Source organism: Carcharhinus amblyrhynchos, chromosome 4, assembly GCF_965287045.1.
Source record: "Carcharhinus amblyrhynchos chromosome 4, sCarAmb.v2.hapA, whole genome shotgun sequence".
Lineage (NCBI taxonomy): Eukaryota > Metazoa > Chordata > Chondrichthyes > Carcharhiniformes > Carcharhinidae > Carcharhinus > Carcharhinus amblyrhynchos.
Window position 1 is genome coordinate 124586744 of NC_137327.1, and position 19373 is coordinate 124606116.

Here is a 19373-nt window from a genome sequence, read left to right on the forward strand (position 1 = left end):
AAGAGAGAAAATCAAGGCCCTGTACATTCCGTATTCCTACTCAGAGAAGAGAAAGAGTGTTGGACAACATTCCTCCCCACTAGTCATCCAGAATCAGTGCAGAAGGAGGCCATTTGGCCCATCGGGTCTGCACTGACAACAATCCCACCCAAGCCCTATTCCTATAATCCCTCTTATTTGCCCTGCTAATCCCTCTCACCCATGCAGCCCAGGACACTGAGGAGCAATTTTGCACGGCCAATGAACCTAATCCGCGCATCTTTGGACTGTGGGAGGAAATCAGAGCACCCGGAGGAAACCCACGCAGACACGGGGAGAGTGTGCAAACTCCGCACAGACAATGACCCAAGCCGGAAATTGAACCTGGGTCCCTGAAGTTGTGAGGCAGTAGTGCTAACCACTGAGCCACCATGCCACCCATTATTGTTTCTTGATTCTTGCTATCACAGATGTTGCTGAAACCATCTGGAGTAGTGTGTACAGTCCTGCTCTCCTTACTTAAGGAAGGACATACATGCATCAGAAGCAATTCAGAGTTAGTTTGCTTGACTGATACCTGGGATGAGAGTTTATCTTATGAGGAAAAGTTGGACTGGCTGGGCCTGTATCCATTGGAGTTTGGATGAATGAGAGGTGACCTTTTTGAAAGAGTAAGATCGTGAGGGGAGGTGACAGGGTGGATGCTGAAAGGATGTCTCCCCTTCAGGGAGAGACTAGAATGAGGGGATATAGTAGGAAAATAAGGGGTCTCCCTTGTAAGATGGAGATTAGGAGATTTTTTTTCTCTGAAGGTTGTGAGTCTTCGGAGCCCTGTTTCCTAGAGACTGATGGAGGTAGGGCATTAAATACTTTTAAGGCGGCAGTGGGCAGATACTTGATTAAAAGGAAAGGTTAATGTGGATAGGCAGAATGTGGAGTTAAGGCCACAGTCAGATTAACTATGATCCTATAGACTGGCATAGCAGGCTCGAGGGGCTGAATGGCCTACTCCTGCTCTGAATTCACAAGTTTGTGTGTACATAATGCCTGCTTAACAGTGGTGATGACATTGTCAATTAATTGTATGCAACGTATTTTGAGAAGTTCCTGAAAAAAAAATTAAAGGAAAAAATCCTTCATTCCATTTATTGGAAATTTCATGAGATATTTATGAGATATAAGGATAGGAACTGTTAATATAAATCTCCAAAGGCATAACATTATTGGTGCAAATCAAATATTTATATTTAATCAAACTCACTACAGATTAGTGACAGTGAAAAATTATGGTTCATTCAGCCAAGCAATGTTCCTTTTCTAATGACCATGTATTTCATTGGAAAGGGTGCAGAGGAGATTTACCCGGGTGTTGCCTGGACTGGAGAACTTTAGTTATGAGGAGAGATTGGATAGACTTTTCTTCAAGGTACAGGAGAATGAGGGCAGGGGGGCATGATTGAGATGTATAAAATTATGAGGGACATAGACAGAGTATGCAGGAAGAAACTTTTTGCCTTGGTAGACGAATCAGTGACCGAGAGCATAGAATTGAGGTTAGGAGGCAGGAGGTTTAGAGGGGATATGAGGAAAGGGTGGTGGGAGTCTGGAACTCACTGCCTGAAAGGGTGATGGAGGTGGAGACTCACAAAACATCAAAATCCTTTTTAAGACCATAAAACCACAAAGTTACTATTATTATTATTTTTACTATTATTATTTTAAATTAGTTATTATTATAATATTTACTATTATTATTTTAAAGTTACTATTGATTGTGCTTCCATTACTGTTTCAGACTCTGCATTCCAAATCTTTTTTAAGATATATTCCTATGAATCATAGAATCCTACAGTGCAGAAGGAGAATAATATATCTGGCCCAAAAGTTAAAATTACAAATTGGGGTAAGGCCAATTTTGATGGTATCAGGCAGGAACTTTCAACAGTTAATTGGGGGAGTCTGTGAGAAGGCAAAGGGACATCTGCTAAGTGGGAGGCTTTCAGGGTTCAGGGTAAGCACATTCCATTTAGAGTGAAGGGCAAGGCTGGTAGAAGTAGGGAACCCTGGGTGATTCGGGATATTTAGGCCCTGTTTAAGAAGAAGAAAGAGGCACATGACATGCATTGGCAGCTGGGATCAAGTGGATCTCTTAAAGAGTAGAGGGTGTAGGAGTAAAGTTAAGACAGAAATCAGGAGGGCAAAAAGTGAATATGAGATTTGGCAGATAAGGCAAAGGAGTATTCAAAGAACTTCTACAAATACATAAAGGGCAAAAGAGTAACTAGGGAACAAGTGGATCTCTTAAAAATGAACAAGGTCCTCTATGTGCAGATCCACAAGAGATGAGTGAGATCCTAAATGAATATTTCTCATCAATATTCACTGTTGAGAAAAGCATAGTTGTTAGGAAACTTGTGGAAATAAATAGTGATGCCTTGAGGAGTGTAAATATAACAGAGAAGGAGGTGCTGGAAGTCTTAAAGAGCATCAAGGTAAATAAATCACCGGGACCTGATGAAGTGTATCCTAGGACACTGTGGGAGGCTAAGGAGGAAATTGCGGGTCCCCTAGCAGAGATATTTGAATCATCAATAGTCACAGGTGAGATGCCTGAAGATGGTGGCAAATGTTGTGCCTTTGTTAAAGAAGGGCTGCAGGGAAAAGATTGGGAACTACAGGCCAGTGAGCCTCATATCTACAGTGGGTAAGTTGTTACAAGTATTTTGAGAGATGGGATTTACAGGCATTTAGAGACGCAAGGACAGAATAGGTACAGCCAGCATGGCATTGTGAGTGGAAAATGATGTCTCACAAATTTGATTGAGTTTTCTGAAGGGGTAACCAAAAAGGTAGATAAGGGCAGTGCAGTTGATGTTGTCTACATGGACTTTAGCAAGGGCTTTGACAAGGTACCACATGGTAGGTTGTTGCATCAGGTTAAATCTCACAGGATCCAGGGTGAAGTAGCCAAATGGATACAAAATTGGCTTGATGACAGAAGACAGAGGGTGGTTGTATAGGGTTATTTTTCAAACTGGAGGCCGGGACCAGCAGAGTGCCTCAGGGATCAATGCTGGGACCACTGTTATTTGTCATTTATATTAATGATTTGGATGAGAATTTAGAAGGCATGGTTATTAAGTTTGCAGATGACACCAAGCTTGGTGGCATAGTGAAGAAGGTTATCCAGGATTGCAATGGGATCTTGATCAATTGGGCCAGTGGGCTGACGAATGGCAGATGGAGTTTAACTTAGATAAATGCAAGGTGATGTATTTTGGTCAATCGAATCAGTTCAGGACTTAATCAATTAATGGTAGGGCATTGGGGAGAGTTATAGAACAAAGAGACCTAGGGGGTATATGTTCATAGATCATTGAAATTGGAATCACGGGTGGACAGAGTGGTGAAGAAGGCATTCAACATGCTTGGTTTCATTGTTCAGAACATTGAAAACAGGAGTTGAAGTTGTACAAGACATTGGTACGGCCACATTTAGAATACTGTGTACAGTTCTGGTCACCCTGTTATAGAAAGGATATTATTAAACTAGAAAGAGCGCAGAACAAATTTACTGGGATGCTACAGGGATTTGATGGTGCTGGGTTATAAGGAGAGACTGGATAGATTGGAACATTTTTCTCTGAAGCGTAGGTGGCTTAGGGGTGATCTTATAGAGGTCTATAAAATAATGAGGGGCATAGATCAGCTAGATGGTCAATATCTTTTCTCAAAGGTAGGAGAGTCTAAAACTAGAGGGCATAGGTTTAAGGTGAGAGGGAAGAGATACAAAAGTGTCCAGAGAAGCAATTTTTTCACATAGAGCATGGTGAGTGGCTGGAACAAGTTGCCAGAGGCAGTAGAAGAGGCAGATATCATTTTGTCTTTTAAAAAGCATTTAGACAATTGCAATGGTAAGATGGGTATAGATGGATATGGCCAAATGCAGGCAACTGGGACTAGTTTAGGGATTGAAAAAAGGAGTAGCATGAACAAGTTGGGCCAAAGGGCCTGTTTCCATGCTGTAAACCTCTGTGACTCTATGAGGCCATCTGGCCCAACACAATCTCGCTCAGGCTCTATCCCCATAAACCATGCATTTATCCAAGGTAGTCTCCTTGACACTGAGGAGCAATTTAGCATGGCCAATGCACCTAAACTGCACATCTTTGGGCTTGGAAGGAAACCAGAGCGCCCAGAGGAAACCCACGCAGACACGGAGAGAAAGTACAAACTCCACACAGGCAGTGACCCAAGCTGGGATCGGACCCGAGTCCCTGGTGCTATGGGGCAGCAGTGCTAATCACTGTGCCGCCATGCCAACCTTTAAATCTCACTGTTAAAAAAAGGTCTATTTTCATCTTGCCTCAGGCTCTTGCCCAACTTCTGAAATCTGTGCACTCTGACTATCAAGCTCCCTACTAGTTTTGCCCTTTTAACCCTATCAATGCACCTCTTAATTTTGAACATCTCTATCAAAACCAACCTTAACCTTTTCTGATCTAAGTAGAACAATCACAATTTCTTTAATCTCTGTGCTGAATAATTTAGGATCAACGTATTACACCTGGTTTTATATTGGTTATATGTTTCCACTTGTGATTTATAAGTTATGGAAGTGATATATATTGGGGTGAACAATAAGGGAATCTATAATGTGTGCAGTAAGAGCTGGTTGAGTGTTTCAATATATATTATGAGATAGTGGTATGTACAACCTTTAAAGTTAAACTGTTACATGTCATTTTTAACATTGTTAGGTGATGTTAAAATATTATTTCCTCTTTTCTCCATTGTGTAACAGATCTGTTGGCACAAGGGGATGATATAAAATCTGAAACAATTGGAGAGGAATTTGCAGAAAACATTCCTAAGGATTCCAAAAAGCTTGAGATTTCTCCTAGTCACATTCCAGAACCTGAAGCCACCAGTGATGGGAGCGATAAAGATCAGAATGGGGATGTATCGCTAAATCTTCCAATTCGAGTAACATCTGATTCAGGGAAGGTCATCGCCTCTGAAAATGTACCTGATCCTGAGAAGCTTCCCACCATTCAAGGATTGTCACCGGGAGTGTCGGCCATCCATGAAGAAGATTTCAGCTCAACTTTTATGAAGTCCTGCATGGAGGGTGAAGAAGACATTGAATCTTCCTCTCCCATGCCACCAATGGCCAGCACTGATTCAACAGAATGTTCAGAGACAAAAGATCAGGCTGATGATGGAACTAGATCTGTTGAAAATGCCACATTTGAGAACACCGAGAAAGATTGGCTTCCCCCCAGTGCTGACAAACCTCCAACAGAGGAAAACATCTCAATCGCAGTGCACACAGAGGAAACTGGAAAGGGACAGTCTCCAAACATAATCCAGCATAGCCCAACTTGTGAACAAATGAAGGGGGAGAGTTCTGTTGCTCCTCCTGATGAGGCTTTGCATTCATTCAAAGACAAAGAAGGACAGGAAGAAAATATCCCGGCAGATGACTCAATAACTGGGGCAGCGGACATCAAGAGCTTATTAAATCACAGGGCAGAATGTGAGCAAACTTCAAGCGATGTGTTGACAGATGATATTGGATTTACATCAGAAAATGCACATGAAGATTTAGTAATCCAATCTGGTCCTTCAACTCCACAGTTACTTTCCAGCCCGGGGCAGATGGAGCTTTCAACACCTGATGAGTCCTTGCAAAAAGATAACAGGCTTTCTAATCAAGCTTCCGTCAAATTCTCTATCGCATCTGCCTGGCAGAGGTCCCTGTTGGAGGCCAATAGAAAGAATGAAGGTCTGGACGCTGACTGTAGTCATTTGACAGCACCAAAATCTGAGCATAATGAAACAACATCTGAAGAGAATGGCAATAAAGCATTGTCCAGTCAAAAGGTGGGGAGTTGCGTGAAATATCAACGGTTTCTTAATCAGCCCCTAAAGGTGAAATCGGATAGCACTGAACCAGATTCTGCTGACAAGCCACGTCTCCAGAATGCCATAAAACAGCAAACAAAAACTGGATTGGATACCAAAGAAAACCCATTTGGAGTCAAACTCAGGAGAACCTCTCCTCTACACAAATACTCGACTGAAAGTAACTGTGAACAGAAAGCAGTTGACAGCCAGCAGCCGATGGGAATACCGCCAGGGGCAGGGACGCAGACTCCAGTGCCTGAGAGCAGTGATGCCGGAGCCAACGGTGAGGGAGAGGCTGCCTCGATGAACAGAACGGAGAAGGACAATGGTAAACGTGCCAGCAAATTACTCCCGGAAAGCCACAGGTCCAGGTACCGCCCGGCAGGGAAAGCTGATTCCGTGGACGCTTCAACAAAGATTGTAACGCAAGAGAAATACAATGCTGCACGAGGAAACTATGAAAGAAAGGATAGTCAAACCCAGCTAGACTTCAGTAAAGCATCAGGTATGGAACATGAGTTTGTCTCGAACTATCAGGCGTTTTGCTCATTTTTGAGGGGGATTGAGGAAGATTAGGCTGATGACGAGCTTAATAATGACTACAATCTGTTTCACTGTGTTGCTATTGAGAAGGAAATAGCAATGTTTGATTTCTCAATCATTGTGTGATTTCTCAATAGTTATGATAATTGCACTGAGCCATTTACACTTCTTTTAACTCTATCAGTCCAGGGGAGGTGGTGGTGGTGGTGTATCTGGGTGAGCAGTCCAGAGTCCCACAGTAATACTCTGGGGACCTAGGTTTGAATCTCATCACAGCAGGTGGTGGAATTTGAATTTGAAGTCAATAAAAATCCAGAATTAAAAGCCTAATGATGATCATGAAACCAATGCTGATTGTTATGAACAGCTAAAGCCCTTTAGGGAAGGAAATCAGACCAGGTGTAGGCCATTCAGCCCTTTGAGCCATCCAACAGGATCATGGTCGATCGTCTATCTCAACAATATAACTGATGACATCTTTAGAGTCTAGAAATCTATCCATTTCCTGCTTAAATCTACCCCGATTTGGCTTCCACAGCTTTCTGTGGCAGAGAATTCCACAGGTTCACCACCCTCCCAGTGAAGAAATTTTTCCTCAGCCCTGTGCTAAATGGCCCATATCTTAATACTGTGACCCTTCGAGATGGAGGGAATAATTTCCCTGTATCTAGCCCTGTCAGAATTTTATACATTTCAATCACATCCCCTCTCATTCTTCTAAATTCCAGTTAATACAGGCCCAGTAACGCTATCTCTCCCCACACAACAAGCCTGCCATCCCAGGAATCAATGTGGTGAACCTTTGCTGCACTCCCTGTATGGCAAGTATATCCGTTCTTAGGTAGGGAGACCATAACTGCACACAGTACTCCAGATGTGGTTTCACCAAGGCCCTATACAGCTGCAGTGAGGCACCCTTACTCCTGTACTCAAGACCTCTTGTAATAAAGGCCAACATACTATTTGACATCGATACAGAAATCAAATCCATCCAGTGCAGAAGGAAGCCATTTGGCCCATCTAGTCTGCACTGACCACAATCCCACCCAGGCCCTATCCCCATGACCCCATGCATTTACTCAGCTAGTGCCCCTGACACTAAGGGGAAATTTAGCATGGCCAATCCATCTTTGAACTGTGGGAGGAAGCCAGAGCACAGGAAGGGAACGCACGCAGACATGGGAAGAATGTACAAACACCACACAGACAGTGACCAAAGCCAGGAATCGAACCAGAGCCCCTGGCGCTGTGAAGCTGCAGTTCTAACCACTGTGACATCCCTAATTTGCCTTCCTAATTGCTTGTTACACCTGAATGTTTGCTTTGAGTGACTGATGTTCTTGGACAGCCAAGTTCCTTTGTATGTTATCACTTCTGAATCTATCACCATTTAAAGAATACCCTGCCATTCTGTTTCTCTGTATAAAATGGATAATTTCACAGCTATCCACGTTATACCACACCAGTGCTTGCCCACTCACTCAACTTGTCTAAATTATCCTGGAGCATCTTAAGATCTTCCTCACCACTCACATTCCCACAACCAACAGATCAGATCCAAGCTCTGCAATCCTGTAACATTCAATCGTGAATGGGTGGTGGACAATTAAATTACTGGCTGGAGGACGAGGCTCCACTAATATCCCTATCCTCAATGATGGAGGAGCCCAGCACATCAGTGCAAAAGATAAGGTTGAAGCAACAGTCATAAGTGAGAATTGCTGAGTGAATGATCCACCTTGGCCTCCTCGGAGGTTTCTAGTGTCTCGGAGCCAGTTTTTAGCCAATTCAATTCGCTCCACTTGATACAAAAAAATGGCGGAAGGCACTGAATACTGAAAAGGCAATAAGTTCTACCAATATTCCAGCAATTGTACTGAAAACTGGTGCTCCCCTCACAAAACTCTTCCAGTATAGTTACATCTACCCAGCAATGTGGTAATGTACCCAGATTTGTCTTGTATGCAAAAAGCAGAACAATTCCAGCCCAGCCCCATCAGTCTACTCTTGATCATTAGTAAAGCCATGGAAGGGGCCATCAACAATGCTTTCAAGCAACACCTGCTTAGCCATAATCTGCCCACTGATTCTCAGTATAGATTCTGCCAAGGCCACTCAGTTCCTGACCTCAGTACAGCCTTGGTTCAAACATTGACAAAAGTGCTAAACTCCAGAGAGAGTTGAGAGTGACTGTCCTTGACTTTGAGGCTACCTTTGACCGAGAATGGCATCAAGCAACACTGGAATCAATGGGAGTCAGAGGGAAAAATCTCTAGTGGTTGGAGTCATATCCAGCACGAAGAAAAACGGTTGTGGTGGTTGGAGGTCATTCATCTCAGTTCCAGGAATTCATCAGGATAGTGTACTAGGTTCAACCATCTTCAGCTGCTTCATCAGTGTTTCTCCTTTCATCATAAGGTCAGAAGTGGGGAGGTTTTCTGATGACTGCACGATGTTCATCACCATTTGCAACTCCTCAGATATTGAAGCTGTTTGCTGAACAGAGACTGATAGCCAAGTTCCGCACACATGAGGACGGTCTCAACAGGGATCTTGGGTTCATGTCGCACTATCTGTAACCCCCGTGACTTGCCTGGGTTTGCAAAACCTCACTTACTGTACTGTCTGGAGACAATACACATCTCTTTAAACTGTGATCAGTGCTCCTTCCACTCACATTATCAGCCACTTCAGGTCTTGAACAGCAGGTTAGGTGTAAGGATTCGCACTTTAATCAGTAATCTCTAAACTGTCTGTGCTTTATATGCTCTGTCTGAGGCCAGAACTCTCCATTCACCTGACGAAGAGGCAGTCCCCTCGAAAGCTTGTGAGTATATTATCAAATAAATAGGTTGGACTAAAACCTGGTGTTGTCAGACTTTTTACTATGACCAAACGTTCAGACCTGGACAATATCCAGGTTTGGGCTGTCAAGTAGCAAGTAAGGTCCATGCCACACAAGTGCCAGGCAATGACCATGTCCAACAAGAGAAAATCTAATCATTGCCCCTTGAGATTCAATGGCATTACCCATTGGAGATAATGGCCTAGTGGTATTATCACTGGACTATTGATCCAGACACTCAGCTAATGTTCTGGGAACCCAAGTTTGAATCGTGCCAGGGCAAATGGTGTAATTTGAACTCAGTAAAAAATATCTGGAATTAAGAATCTACTGATAATGGTTAAACAATTGTTGATTGATGGAAAAAACCATCTGGTTGACTAATGTCCCTTTGGGAAGAAAATCTGCCGTCCTTACCTGGACTGGCCTACATGTGACTCCAGGGCCACAGCAATCTGGTTGACTCTCAACTGCCCTCGGGCAACTAGGGATGGGCAATAAATGCTGGCCAGCTAGTGATGTCCATGTCCCAAAAGTAAATTTTAAAAATTCCCATCTCTGAATCCCCTGTTATCAACATCCTGGGGGCATCGTTGATCAGAAACTGGACCAGTCATATAATCACCATGGCTACCAGAGCAGATCAAAGGCTAGGAATCCTGTGGTGAGTAACTCACCTTCTGAATCCCCAAAGCTTGTCCACTATCTACATGGCACAAGTCAGGAGTATGATGCAATACAGTTCACTTTGGATGAATGTAGCTCCAACAACCCTCAAGAAGCTTGATATCATCCAGGAGGAATGAGCCCACTTGATTGGCACCCCATCCACAAACAGTAGTTTTCTCTATTACCGAGGCATTGTGGCAGCCATGTGTATCATCTACAAGGTGCAATGCAAGATCTCACCAAGCTGCCTAAGGCAGCACCTTCAAACATATAACCACTACTATCCAAGCCGCAGATACACAGGAACATCACCACCCAGAAGTTCCCCTCCAAGTCACACAACATCCTGATTTGGAAATATATTGCCACTTCTGAACTGTCACTGGATCAAAATCCTGGAACTCCCTCCCTAACAGCACTGTGGTTGCACATACACCACTGCAGCAGTTCAAGAAGGCAGCTCACCACCACTTTCTCAAGGGCAATTAGGGATGGCAATAAATTTGATTTGATTTGATTTATTCTTGTCACATGCATTAGTATACAGCGAAAAGCATTGTTTCATGTGTACTATATAGCCAAAGCATATCGTTCATAGAGAAAGGAAATGAGAGAGTGCAGAATACAGTGTTACAGTCACAGCTAAGATGTAGAGAAAGATCAACTTAATGTGAGGTAATGCAACTTAATGCAAAAATCTAACAGCAGCAGGGAAGAAGCTGTTCCTAAGTCAGTTGGTACGTGACCTCAGTCTTTTGAATCTTTTTCCTGTCGGAAGAAGATGGAAGAGAAAACGTCTGGGGTACGTGGGATCCTTAATTATACTGGCTTCTTTGCCGAGGCAGTGGGAAACATGGACAGAGTCAATGGATGGGAGGCTGGTTTGCGTGACGGATTGGGCTACATTCATGACCCTTTGTAGTTCCTTGCAGTCTTGGGCAGAGCAGGAGCCAGACCAAGCTGTGATACAACCAGAAAAAATACTTTCTATGATGCATCTGTAAATATTGGTGAGAGTCGGGTATGACATGTTACATTTCCTTGGTCTTTTGAGAAAGTAGTGAGCTTTCGTAACTACAGTGTTGGCATGGGGGGGGATCAGGACAGGTTGTTGGTGATCTGGACACTGAGAAACTTGAAGCTTTCGATCCTTTCTACTTCGTCCCACTTGATGTAGACAGGGGCATGTTCTCCCTGAGAAATGTTGACCAGCAAGCAATGCCCACACCCCAAGAATGATTGTTTTAAAAATCCATCAATTCCTCCCTCCCTCATAAAGTCACCAGCGTTTACTTACATGCATGCAGCTATTCATCTGAATGACATGTTGTGATCTTGGACATTCAAATCACTGTCTCCTGATTTCATTTTGGATTAATTGGTGTCTGCCTGATTTTTAAAGCCCCAAGTTCTGTCTCCATCACAAGTGGAAACGTTGGTGGGTGGTGGAATTTCCACCCCTGTTTTTGGTGGGCAGGAAGGTCGGAGGGGGTGGAGAATCCAGCAGGATTCCCAAAATGGCTTTTACCCCAGGAGAATTTCCCACTGAGATCGTCCCCACCTCATGCCAATGATGTAATGGAATTCTTAACATGAAAGGTCGGGAACCCGATCAACATCCACTTAACATATTCCCCATTGTATCATTACCATCACATCACCCCCCTCCCCTCCACTTTAGAGATGTTCCACCCATTGGCCTGGTGTCACCTTGATGGGGTTCACAATAGATCTTGACAAACGGGGACCTGGCAAACAGCACTTGCCAAGAGGGCACAGGTAAGTACAGCGCTGTGGCACCGACCCCTGGCATTGCCTCCGGCAGTCAAGGTTGCTGAAAGGGCTTTCTTTTCAAAGGCCAAAACCTTATCACCGTTCACACTGGCGGGATTTTCCCGTCCCGCTGCAGCGAATGGAGATCTGGTCAGCAAATTCCCCGACCTCACTGCAGTGGGAGCGTGGTATGAACAGCAGGTAAATTCGCGCCCAAAGTGTTTAAAAACCCAACAGGAAAACCCAGCAAGGCAACTGGTGGGCTGTCATTTTTCCCACCGGAGACAACACTTAGAAATAAAATCCCGTCTATCATCTTTACATCCCAACCTCTTCATATTTTAACCATCTATTTGGTTGTTGTAATGATGCATTTTCAGGGACTTCACTAATGAACAACAAAGGATTTATTTACCGGATCTACAAGAACAGCAGCCTGTTGAGGAATGATTCCCCGTCCTGAATCTTGATTGGTTGCCTAAGCCATGTGACCCTTACTCGGCCCTGTTACCCTTAAATGAACAATCACCATGTTAGATCTGATTTGATTTGATTTGATTTATGATTATCACATGTATTAGCATACAGTGAGAAGTATTGTTTCTTGCACGCTATACAGACAAAGCATACTGTTCATGGAGAAAGAAATGAGAGAGTGAGAGTTTTAAAGAGTCAGACTGAAGTTTTAGAAGCATAGAACGAGAGTAAAAGATAGAATTAGAAGGTATGCTGGGCACAGCTTGCTCGAAGTCACCTCGCTCCAGCACCATTTTGAAAAAAAGTCACCCTCAGTCCTCTCTTTTTTCGAGAAAGTTTAAAATTAGTCATTAATTCATCATCAAATGCAGACTCAGAATAACTGGGCTTTTCCAGCTTTTATTTACATACTGTTAAAATTATGCAACTGAGGGAAGCCTTCCAGTCGGCGTCTAAGTGAAACCAACCCTTGCACTGTCTGAATCTGCCTGTTCGAGATAAGATGTTCAGATTGCACTTTTCCCTGTGGAAACGATCTATAATTGCACAAATCTGTTACACAGAGAGGAACTCACTGCCTGAGAAATTTGCTACAGCGGACAATGCGAGCACTGGAGTCGGTTCCTTGGAGCCAGTTTGGGTCTCCATGGCCAGACAAAAACGGAAAGGTTTCCAGGGTCAGTATGCAGGCACGCAGGACAGACCCCAAACCTCGGAGAACAAGTCTTTGGTTCAAACGGATACAAAAAAGGTAACATCCCTTTCATTAAACTAATGGTATATTCATATTGGCAATTCATTTGTGAGGAATAAATGGTTTATGTTTGCAGCAAGATTGTGTTTTTTTCTTGGAAATCCATTCATTCAATCCATCTTGAAAGCCTAATCCTCATCAATCCAACATTCAACTGCACCTTAAATAATTCCAAACTTTCTTTCTGCTGCTCTATGTGGGAGTCAGTCCTAGGAGTTGACCAATACCAATATGAAGAGAAATTTCCTGATATCAATCCTAAACTCTCACTTGCTAGGTGGAGCATGAAACCATTGTTGGAAAACCCCATCTGGATCGTTTATGTTCTTTAGGGAAGGAAATCTGCCCTCCTTATGTGGCCTGATCTACACAGAGCCACAGCAACGTGGTTGATTCTCAACTGCCCTCAGGCAACTAGGAATGGGCAATAAATACTGACCAGCCTGCGATACCCATTTCTCACAAATTAATAAAAAAATCCTTGCCCTACTTTCATAGTTCAGTTTGAAGCAGTGTTTCCCGTTCAGTCTTAATGGTAGCTTGCCTCTTGGATGCTCCCCGTTTCAGTAATGAGAAGTGGACACAAGTGGCTTAAGGTGATATCTGGCTACATGTGGAATGTAGTCACTCAAACTTTCCTAATTGAACTGCACCCGTCACCCATCTGCTCGTTCCTCCTGAAGATCCTCAAATCCAAAATGTTTGTTCACAACGGAATATTGTGTAATCCCTGGGAGCAAATCAACTCCTGTCCTAGTAGGAAACAGTGGAAAAGGATTAATACTAATTTTAAAAAGTTTGGTGCAGCAATAACTTCTATACACCTTAAACTTAGTAAAATGGCCCGAGACACTTTACAGGATTGTTATCAAACAACATTTGGCACTGAACTAAATTATGGCAAGTGACCAAAGACTTGTTTAAAAGAGGTAGATTGCAAGGAGTATCTCAAAAGGAAAAGTCAGAACTGGAGAGGCAGTCTGGGAAGAGTGTGAAATAGGCTAGGATCACTGAGAAGCAGACTGGGGGGGAGGAGGGGGGGGGAGGGGAGAGGGAGGGGAGGGGGGGAGGGGTGGGGGAGGGGGTGAAGCGGATTTAAAACAGTAAAAGGGAAATGGGATTTAACAGCGTGACAGAAGTGGGATTTAAAACAACAAGAGGGGAGTGGGGTTTAAAACAACGAGAGGGGAGTGGGACTACACTATTTACGTTTCTGATTGGGTTTTTCTTAAGCTAGTCATTTTGAAGTTGACAGGAACTAACAATACGCTCTCAGCAGCATCCCCATCACCACCACCCCCCTCCCTACCCATCCACCCCCCCCCCCCAAATGAAATTCAGTCTCTACAGTTTGACATCAGCAAAAGTCAAAACACTGGAGATTGGCTTCTTTGGAAAAATTGCCTGAATATTAAATTCATGCCCAGTATCGGCAGTCATTAAAGCAAATGATATTATCAAATTAACCTGTTGTTGGACCACTCATTTTAATTTATTTTCTCCTTTAGGAAGCAGCAAAACCCTTGTGGGAAATAAGTGAAAACAAGAATCCCTTACCCAGCTTTCAGAGCAAGGAAATTAATATCAATGTGAAGGAGGAAGATCAGTCTAAGACCAAAGCTCCACCTGGAACTGGTAAAAAAAAACTTAACACAGAGTTTATCAAAATGAACAGATACAGTTGTAAATAAGGAGGTGCTGGATATAATTGCCTTTCCCCAATATCTAAGGACATATTTCACTCTCTGGGTTTGCAGATAATGTCTTGAGATGGATAGAAACTGATTAGCAAGTAGGAGCAAAGTGTTGGCATAAATGGCTTAATTTCTGATTGGTGTAGTGACTAGTGGGTTACCATAGCACTAGGACTCCAATGTTCACGTTATTTGTCAATGATTTGGAAGAGGAATTAAATGTATTATCTCCAGATTTGCAGATGATACAAAATTGGGTGAGAGGGTAAGCTGTGAAGGAGATGCAGAGATGCTTCAGCAGGATTTGGACAGGCTGAGTGTGTGGGCATGTGCAAGGCAAATGCAGTGTAAACAGATTATCCACTTTGGTAGCAATAATAGGAAGATAGATTATTATTTGAATGGGTGTAAATTGAGAGAGGTGGAAACTCAGCAAGACCTTGGTGTCCTCGTGCATCAGTTGCTGAAAGTAAGTACGCGGGCACCGCAGGCAGTGAAGAAGGCAAATGATATGTTTGCCTTCATAGTGATAGGATTTGATTATAGAGATAGGGATGTTTTGCTGCAATTGTATAGGGCATTGGTGAAGCCACACCTGGAATATTGTGTGCAGTTTTGGTGTCCTTATTTGAGGAGCTATGAAAGGAGCACAACGAAGGTTTACCAGGCTGATACCTGGGATGGCAGGTCGGTCATATGAGGAGAGATTAATTAGGATTGTATTCACTGGAGTTTAGAAAAGTGAGAGGGGATCTCATTGAAACTTATAAAATTCTAACAGGTGCCTAAAGTAAGCATCATGTCTGGGTGCCAATCGACAAATACTAAATTGGCTCCTTCTCCATCTTCTGGGTAAGTTATCAAACGAGGGTCTTGGCTAACCTCCCAGGAGGGATGACCATTTTGAAGATGTGCAGGGTTCCCTGGTGTATAGGGTTAATAATCTTTTCTCAGAGAACATCATTAATTGATCAGATTACTGGATCAATATCACATTGTTGATTATGGGAGCCTGCTGCGTGTAAATTGACCACCACATTTACAACATTTACTCGGCCGCAACACTTTTCCTGAGATCATGAAAAGTAACGTGTAAATGCAAATCCTTTCCTTATGGAGCTGGCTTTGAGGATAGCCTGCTATTTCACTCTGCACCTGACAGATCATCTCCAATTCCTCAGCAATCTGAACTCAAACAATTCAATTATTTCAAAAATTATGAAAATGCCTAATTACAAAATTTTCACTGAAGATAACTTTGGAGTTGAAGCCAGCATTATCTGTTTTGCATTGCCAGCGCCCACCTTGAAACCATTGGACTTACAGTCTTTAATATAAATCATTTGCTGAATAAACACAATATGTAATCGAATAATTTTTATGTGGGCTGATATCAGCTTGAGTCTACATTGGTGCGATGTCTTTCATGATACTGTGAAGTTGACCCTTCTCTTTCACATTCACTAGGTTCACATTTACAGCCAAAACTTCAAGCCTGTGGAGCGGGAATGAGAGAGAGACGGCCAGTGCCCAATGTGAAGATTGCTCCGCTGGCGACGGTGGAGCCTCCTTGGCTGGCCATTGCCAAGAAGAAGGCCAAAGCGTGGAGTGACATGCCTCAGACTGTCCAGTAGAACTTCAACCAGGTGTCAAAAGAAGGATGCTCTCCAAAGTGTTTCTGAGACCCCTCCCCCCAAACTGTGACTGGCATCAACGGTGATATTGCGGCTGTTGTGGCACAGACCATAGCTGGGAAATGACTTGGAGGCATTCGGTGGAAAAACAAACTCTGAAGCGCAGGAATTTGTCTGGAACCAGTGGTGCTAGCGTGTCAGATAGGCTGCGCATTATACCATGTCCCCAAGATTTCCATAGAACCAAATATTTGGAGATGTGGATGGCAAACAGCCAAAACAACCCCCCCCATTTTGCATTCATTTCCAATTCCAATTTCGCCAGCAAAATGCATTTGTGTGGTGTTCCCCTCTTCACTGTTCAAATGCATGTCTGAAATTGCTTTAGATACATCTCTGGTAGCCTGGGAGAGGCAAGGTATGCTCAGCTTCCCTCACCAGAAGGAACGTCCAAGCTCGTTGTCAATTTTTATTTCTAAATAGTTCCCCTTATTTCCAAATTATTTTACACTTGTCTGCCCCAGTGATTTAACCATATAATCTCTTAAATTGCTTACTGGAATATCTGGGAGTTACCATTGATCAACACGCAATGGCAGACCCCATTCACTTCTGGGATGAAGTGCAAACTGTGTAAATGCCAATAATTCCGAGCACAACAGCTTTCCTGGTAACTGGAACTATTTGGAATGGGGTCTGATCAATTCACAGAAAGCTGACTACCAGCTCAATGGTTTGGACTTGTTCCTTCACTGGTAAAGCCAGCGTTTACAGGCCATGAGATGGTGGTGGTGAGCTACCATCTTGAACAACTGGAGTCCAGTAGGTACACCTACAGTGCTTCCTTTCTCCTGCATCAGTTTGTTACAGAACCCAAAAGGCAAAAAATAGATAGTAAAATGAGGAAATAGGAATGCTGGTCTAAAATAGTCTTGTCATAGTCTTTACAATGGAACACCAGTAAAATGGGGAAATAAGAATGCTGGCCCAGACTGTTTTTTTCCATCTGGGAACTAAGTGACTTGCTATTGTATTTCAGCGTGCGATTAAGATTCAACTACATTGCTGTAGATCTGGAGTCACATGTAGGCAGACCAGGAAGGGGTGACAGATTTTCTCCCCTGAAGAATATGAGTGAATCAGATTGTTTTTTCAAAATTTTGTGATCATTATTAATGAGACTAGAATTTCATTTCCGATTTATTGATTTATGTTAAAATTGCCCCAGCTGCCTTGGGGGGGGGGAGGTGGATTTGAACTCATACTCCCTGAGCAACTGTCCAGGCCTTTGCATTACAAGTGTAGTAACATTACAGGTGAAGTTCTCCCAAAAAAATTCTAAGTGTCAAATTCGCACGACCATTGGAGTAATTTACGTTGATTTTTTTCAGCGAGAGTTCACATTAGAATCTCCCACACACTGTGCACTGCAAAGGTTGCCGGCGTGAATATCATTAAATTTCAGGGGGCAGGGCCTACATTGGAGAGGCTGACATCAGCGTGCTGAGCAGGCCAGTGCACATGTGTCGATCTGTCAATGCCGAGATTGGTGCATGCACAGTGTCCCCACGTTGATGGCCTCCCAATCGCTGGTCAGCTTGATCGCTGGCCAGCCCTGCGACCCCACAATGCCGCTTCTCTGCACCGCACCCCCCCCCCATGGCTCGGTCGCTGGCCCCTGTACTATTCCTGGGCCCAACTCCAATCCCCCTCTCCCCCCGGCCTGCCCCGATCTCCAGCACCCCCCCCCCGCCACTGCCGATTTCCCCCCCACCGACAGTCCCAACCTACCCACCCACAGTGCCATGCCGCCCACCGGGCTGACCATGCTTTCCCCCCCCCCCGCCACCAGCCCCCTCCCCCATCCGCCCCAGCCTACCATGATCGCTGGCCTCCCTCCCTCCTTCCTCCACCGATATCTATGCAGATTGACATAGACTCCCCCCACCCACTTGGCACTGCCCCTCCCATATGCCCATGGTCTTGGCACTGCCCCATGCACCCCCCCCTCCCCACCACCCAACCCTTTGCAGGCCCCCAGTTGCCTCCCTTCACTACAGCGGGGTCAGGCTGCTAGTTCCCCGAGAGCGGGGAGCTACTGTAATCCCCGTTGGAGTGAAACATTCTGGCGGGGATGGGAGATGCTCGTGGGCCTGGAGACTTCATACCTGGTACCACTAATCACGTTCAAATTGTATTAAAATGACTATTTTAATAGTCTTTGTGCCTCTCCATCGATTCCTGGCGTGTAGCAGTTGCCACCGGAAATCTAGCACTGGGAGATGCTAATAGGGTCTTAGCCTGCGCGCTAACCCCGCAAATCGGCTGATGTGACAATCTCCTGGCTCACTGAGCTAAATATTTGAGGAGAGGGATGGCAGAATTGCGGCCAACAACTATGTTACTGTCCCCTGGACTGTGAAGGGTACAACTGGCCAACCATTGAAATCTTGATAGAGTGTTGGAGAGTGTGCGCAGAATGAATCCCACACTAATTGGATTAAGAGGGTTAACACGGAAGTTCATGGAACACAATCTAACCCATCGTTTAAGTGCCATCTCTTTGCTAAAGCAATCCAAAACTAACCCGACTGCCTCGTATTCTGTCAATAGCTTTCTGTCTTTCTCTACTTTAAGTATGTATCCAGTTTTCCCTTAATGCAAGTAATGGTCACTGTTTTAATGACTCCCTGTGGTAATTTATCCCCCAACAACACTCTGTATAATGACGTTATCCTTAATCAGTATCGCCACTCTGTTTGTGATGATTTAAAAATGATGATCATTCTGTTGCTGACACCCCAACCAGCAGAAAGAGGCCAGAATTCTCTGGCCTTTCACACCCTGCCAACGCGTCAGTACAAATGGAGAATTTGGCGCTCAGCCAAGTCTTCATTCATTGCAGCAGAACCAGAGAATTCCAGCCCTGGATGAAGTCAGAGAATTTGGCCCACAGTCCTTACCTATTTACTATGGGTGGAATTTTCACCTCGCCGCCCTCCCCCTCCTCCCCCGGCCCTCCCCACTCCCCTCACCCATGGCGTATTTTCTAGTGGCACCAGTGTCCCACCATTAGCTGCCAGTGGGATCTTCTG

At 44.1% G+C, this 19373-nt stretch overlaps 1 protein-coding gene across 1 annotated transcript in view; it reads left to right on the forward strand.

The window, feature by feature from the left end:
* Positions 1 to 17829, forward strand: part of LOC145342327 (uncharacterized) — a 123836-nt gene extending 106007 nt beyond the window's left edge. Inside the window, exons 9-12 of the mRNA XM_080187815.1 lie at positions 4784 to 6394; positions 12760 to 12947; positions 14459 to 14585; positions 16112 to 17829. Of these exons, the coding sequence (XP_080043941.1) occupies positions 4784 to 6394; positions 12760 to 12947; positions 14459 to 14585; positions 16112 to 16278 (2093 nt within the window). The 3' untranslated portion in view covers positions 16279 to 17829. The remainder of the gene's footprint in view (positions 1 to 4783; positions 6395 to 12759; positions 12948 to 14458; positions 14586 to 16111) is intronic.
* Positions 17830 to 19373: the final 1544 nt, after the last annotated feature.